Consider the following 6000-nt stretch of genomic DNA (forward strand, 5'->3'; position numbering starts at 1 on the left):
AAGAGACCAGCAGGAAATTCAAAATTACATGTGAGTGCTTCTAAGAACTTATGGGAACATATCAAGTCAAGCACTATAAGGACAGTAAACTGAGATTTAATAGTGCTTTCATAATACTTTAATATGCAACAAAGGAGAAGAGGTGACTGTAGTACTCCCTGAAGCATTAGAGGCTTCTTCTCATTTACTTTAGGTTAAATCTGCACTTCAGTTATACACTTTGTGATGTTTTTAGAGACTCTTCAACAGGAATTGCCTGATTTCTTATACTAAACATATTTTAAGTAATTCACTAACCTGTTACATACAGACAGAAAAAACCCCACCCTCCTTAGAAATTTATCAGGTGAACAAAGATGCATGGAGAAACAATCTAAAGAAATCTAGGACATCTCACAATTAAAAACTACTCCACAGTTTTAAGCAGTTTGGACCAGTTAAAAGCCTCAAATAAAGAAAGTACGTGTAACAAGTGAACTGTTGATCTGTAACAACACGTGTGTTACTATGCAAAACAAAAACACAACAAGAAGCACATGGCTTCTAACTCACGGGCGAAACACCTTTTGCTCTTAACACCACAAGTGACAGCATCGGCAAGAACCGACCGGCTTGCGAACGAACTGAAAGAAGCCGAGCTTTACCTATCAAAGCCTGGAAAAGGTTACTTTGGAAGATGCTGATGACACGCTCGATGGAGTTCCGCAGCTGCCGATCCTCCGCCTGGCTCAGCTTGGAGCGGTATTCCTCCAGGAGGCGCAGGGCTCGCTGGGTATCTGCAAGCGGAGAGCAGACACACGGCTGACCGGGGCGCACCGGGCACAGCACCGGGATGCAACAAGCCCCCGGGGCCGGGACCGCCCCGACGCGGCGGCGGCTCCTTTGTTCGCAGCCGGGAGAGCGCGGGCGGGACAGAGCCCTGAGTGCGCCCACAGCCCCGCGGCTCCCGCCGGCACCCCCCCGCCCGTCCCGCCGCGGCAGGCAGGCGGCTGTCAGCCGGCGGCTCCCGGGCTCCGTTCGCGGCCGTGCGGCGCTCACCTTGCTTCCTGACGGGCATCGCGCCCGCGCCCCCGCCCGGGGCTGCCCCGGGGCTCCGCCGCGCGGGCCGGGAGCGCGACCCGGGGCAGCGCGGGGGGCGGCGCCCCCTGCCGGCCGGGCGCGGGGGGGCGGCGGCCGCCCCGCCGGACCGACCCCGCCGCCCGGCGAGCGAGCGGCTCCGCGCGGGGCTCCCGCCGGCGCCGCCGCGACGCCTCGGCGCGACGCGGGGCAAGCCGGGCCGGGCGGCGCCGGTTCGGAGCGGGCGGGCGGGCGGGACAGCGCGGTGCAGGCGGCGCGGCGGGCCGGGGCCGGGCCGGACGGGGCTGGGGCGCTCCCGCCGCCTCCCGCCCGCACTGCTCGGAAATTCCAAACTTTCCAGCCAAAATGGCGGCCTGGAGGCTGGGGGAGCGCGCCCCCCCCACGTGACCGGGCCCGGCGGGCGCCCAATCAGGGCCCGGCGCGGGGCCGGTACCTTGGCGGGGGGGGGAGGAGGCAGGTGAGCGCTCCCCGCCTTAAAGGGGCCGCCCCGCCCCGCCCCGCCCGCCGCGCCCGCGCCGCCGGGCCCAGCGCCGGACACCGGCACCGGGAACGCGATAGGAACCGGCACGGCGGAACCCGCACCGAGCCTCCCCGCAGCCGATCGCCACCGTCCCCGGCACGCAGCTGGCAGTGCCCGGCGTGGGCTGAGGGAGGGCGGGGCGGCTCCAGGTGTGCCGGTACCTGCGGTACCGCTTGTCCCGGTTCCACCGCGGGAGTTTCTGGGCAAACTCGCACCAAAGGAGTGACGGTGCCGTGGGAGTGCCGGGCACGGAGCGGTCCTGCCCTGCAGAAGCGCGGGCAGAGCCGTGCCCGGGAGCCCGGAGCCGCGTTCGGTCAGGGCAAGGGACACACGGGAGGACAGAGATACCGCGCAGACCCTGCCGGCTCCTCCACAATAACACACGGAGCACTGGCACCCACCTGTTGCTGGGGTTTTTCCCCTCAGTTATCCTGGTGAAGACTAGGATGAGGAGGAAGGACTCGAAGAAAGATAAAGAAATAGCTTTGCCTCAGTTAACAGAGAGCATAAGGTCATGGGAGAAAGCATGAAAAGCCTTGCTTCCTGGAAAGTTTCAGAAATGGGCTGTATAGGCTGACATCGGGCACTGGTCAGAATCATGATAGTTACTTTCTCAAAACTGACATGAAAATGGCAAGGAGTTACCTCCAAAGGCAAAACAGCTTGTTTCTTTGTAAGATGGCAAAGAGCTAACAGAGCATAGAAATGTGTGAGCTAAACGGTCTTTGCAGCATATTCTATATACCCATCAAAAGGAAATGTATGTTAAAGCTGGTGGATGTAGAGGTAACTCTAAGAATGTTAACTTATCTCTCAATCACATGGACAGAGCCTGTGATCTGATACACTTCAATCCCTGTATGTATACACGTATGAGAGGCAGAAAGAGACTTGAAAGTTCAAGGCAAATACTGCTGATATGATTTTTTTTCTTTTCTTTTTTTTTTTTTTTTTTTTTTGATCCAAGCTCACATTTCTATTTACACTTTTTAGATTTAAGCACAACTGGAAAAGTTCAAGAACTTATCCACAGAACCTAAAATGAGTCTCTGGCAACTTTCACAAATTTGAAGTCTAAAAATCAGAACCAGGTTTCTCTTTGGCAAAGACCTAATCTAAAGAAAACTTACACCATGACAGATCTAACCCAGATCTAGAAAAGGCCTCTCTCTTTTCCCTTCCCAATAGTCCTGTGTTTTGTTCTTTGATTTGTGCCAGGAGTTTCTCCTGCTCCCAGAGCTGTGTACTGTGAAAGTGCTCACACATCTCATTGAAGCAAGCAGAACACACATTTAGTGCTCACACGTATTGCTCATTTTTCTCCTTTCTTGTTGTATTTTCATATCTCAGAATTTTGGCACCAGCTGGTACCAGTTCAGATATTTTGAAATGAAAGCAGGCTAAGAAGGGACATTGGCAGAAGCCTCCATCATCTGGCCTCATCAGTTTTCAGTGTTTACAACAGCAATAAATGTGCTGTAAAGGGGCAATAGCCCTCTTGATGTCAGAGGAATATATATACAGAGGGAGAGGAGAACAATCTAAATTTAGCTAGCAGAAAAGAAACATCTGCAGCATTTTGGTTGGTTTTGCTGACTGACAAAAATGTATTATTACAAAACAAAAAATAAAATGTTGTTTTGGTTTTTTTTACTATTAAAGGAACCACCATAAAGAAACTACTTTTTCATACACAGTATTTGATGTTTCCAAGTCTTTTTTTATTTTAAATAAGAGATAATCCCATTACATACGGTCACTGTGTTGGGGATAGAGAAATAATCCCATATATAACACCCTGAGACAGCATTTCTCACTTGTTACTAATGCTCTAGGAAAAAAAAAAAAAAAAAGAAAACATCAAAGAGGGGGTCAGGGTGATGGATCAGCAAGTCAGGAAGCAATTAGGTGAGCTTTATTGTACCTCAGAGAACGATGTTGGTTCCTGGCACTTCTGTTTCTGTTCTAGGAGTGTATTTGCTGATTGAAAGCAGTTGAACCAGAAAGCACAGAATTAAACTTCAGTATGAAAAGTGGGCTTGAAATTCCAGCACAAATAGAAAATATCCCATGAATGGCAAATGACTTTTTTACTAGCAACATTGCAGCTAGAGCCAGTGTTGCAAAACTGTCCTGTGTTACACATCATCTTTTTCAGGCTCCAGCTTTCAGGAAATTGTGTAGCTCCCTTGGAGGAAGGGAAAACTGAGTGTGAAACAGAGCATCATTTGTGCCACAACTTGAACAATATCATTTAAATCAAACCACTACAGGCAGCATACAGAAAAGCTTGTACTTAAATTGCGACTGATGTGGTCAGTGTAGAAGTCAGCTTTACACTGTGCTTAACATGCCCTGGCTGTGCTCCAAAATGACCCTTGGCAGAGGAACTCCAGCACAATTCCACAAGGCAGCAGCCCATTTCAGTCCTCAGATGCATGTGAGGATGTGACCAATGGCCCTTTCTCACTGCCCTCAGATTTCCCTGTAAAATCCCCTTTGCAGCTGCTGCCAGGAGCATGTCTGGGGTGTTCTGCTGGGCTGGTCTCTGGCAGGGACAGGCAGCTCCTTGCAGCACACGTACTGCTCAGGGGGCTGTGTGATACAGGAGCAGGCAGCTCTTGGCAGCAGGGAGGCCAGCACAGCCTGGAAAACCTTCTGTAACAGCCACCTGATCCTAGCCCATGCCATTTGCACATGGGGAAAAAGCAGCTTTGTGTCAGAGCCTCAGAACCCCAGTTTCATAAACTGTAGTGAAACAGGAAAGATGTTTTCCCACTTTGGGAAACTATGCCAGAACTTGTTGGCAGCTGCCTGCTCTGGCAAGTGATCACAGTAGTGAGCCCTGCCACAGATTTGTACCTGATCCTACAGCAGCTCCTACTCCGCAAAGCACTCCAGCTGCCACTCTGAAAATGGCTCTTTCTGCTTTAGAAACATCACCTGGCCAGCTGGCACCACACCACAGGGAGCAAGAATGCTGTCAGGGTTCTTGTTTTGGGGCAGTCACACTTTGGCCACAGGCAGGGCAGCAGGACATGGAGGGGTTTTACTTCATGCCAGTACCTGGTGAATGCCTAAATCCCACTGGAACCAGCTGACAACGTGGATTTCTCAAACTGGCAATGGCAGTGGATGTGGGGCAGATGATGGCCCACACAGTAACTGCAGAGGGATAATGAACTCAGAACAGGAGACTTCAAAAAACATTCCCTGGATTCACACACAATGTCAATCAACACAAGAACACCAAGGAAAAAAGGACTGCAGACATCATCACATGGCAAGAATTTACAGATATTAGTATGGCCAAAAAAGTACAGTAGTTGCAAGCTGAGACAAATTCCATTACAACACAAGGTGGAACAGATTATTAAATAAATGCAGGTACATCTGTTCATAATTAAAGATGGACACTGGTGTATAAGGTGGAATATTTCTAGAATACTATAATTATAGTATTAATTTTAGTAAAAAGAAATGCTGACTGTTGAAGAATAATGAGTAAAACTCAAGACTTTTTTTTTTATGTTGGGCTTACTAATGAAAGAGAACACAAGAACATTAAAATTGGTGCTCTCTTAATTGTCAGATTTAGTGTCCAAAGTCACCATATACTACTAGCAGTCACCACACAAAGTAGATGATTTCCCTTATTCATTCAGAACTGGGAGTTGATGCTCATGAAAGGATCTCTGGCAGCTGCAGAAAAGCTTTCCCTTCCCTGCAAACTCAGTGCAATGCTTCACAGCTAACTGGGGAAGCAGTGAAACTAATGAAGCCTCATTTCCCCTGTTTAACAGGAATGAAGCCTGAGTGAAGTCAGCTTGCTCATTATGCCTCCACTCCTCTGGATTCTCTGATGTCTGATAAATTTGGGTCGTGTGCCACAGCCTCACCTTCCATAGCTGTCTTTTCAGAAGAGCACCTTTTCCTTATCATCTGTAATTTTGTGGGTGATAAGAGATGCAAACAACTTCTTGTAGGAGCATTCTGCTTGAATGAAAACATGGAATGGTGAAGTGTCCTTTTTTCCCTGCAAAAGCTATTATATATGGAAAATTTTCATGAGGCTACTAAAGACTGAAGCTACTCTGTTCCACAACCCAATGAGCCACATGCCTGTCATAGGTACTGCTAAGAGCTGAAATACCGGCTCACTTCTGTCTATCAGCTTCACTCTCATGGGTAAAATAAGGTAAAATAAGTTACTGCCTGTTACATGGGGAAGGATCTGATCTTCAGTTTTTAAAATCAAAGTTTTATTTAAAAAAAAAAAAACTGTTCAGCAAATTTAATTAAGCCTACTCAGTGGAATTCTTATGGGATCCTCTTACACATCTCTGTTTATTTAATTTTAATATTTTTTTTTTAATACAGAGAAGTCCGTTTCCCCAGTAATA

At 48.8% G+C, this 6000-nt stretch overlaps 1 protein-coding gene across 13 annotated transcripts in view; it reads right to left on the reverse strand.

Moving 5' to 3' along the window:
• DLG1 (discs large MAGUK scaffold protein 1) overlaps positions 1-1149 on the reverse strand; it is a 140415-nt gene extending 139266 nt beyond the window's left edge. For all 13 annotated transcript variants that reach the window (XM_064721546.1, XM_064721544.1, XM_064721542.1 and 10 more), the window contains exons 1-2: positions 1039-1149; positions 645-776 (exon numbers count right to left, since the gene is read on the reverse strand). In XM_064721546.1, the coding sequence (XP_064577616.1) occupies positions 645-776; positions 1039-1057 (151 nt within the window). In that variant the 5' untranslated portion in view covers positions 1058-1149. The remainder of the gene's footprint in view (positions 1-644; positions 777-1038) is intronic.
• Between the last annotated feature and the right edge of the window lie 4851 nt (positions 1150-6000).

This window comes from Zonotrichia leucophrys, chromosome 9, assembly GCF_028769735.1.
Source record: "Zonotrichia leucophrys gambelii isolate GWCS_2022_RI chromosome 9, RI_Zleu_2.0, whole genome shotgun sequence".
In the NCBI taxonomy this organism is placed as follows: Eukaryota; Metazoa; Chordata; class Aves; order Passeriformes; family Passerellidae; genus Zonotrichia; species Zonotrichia leucophrys.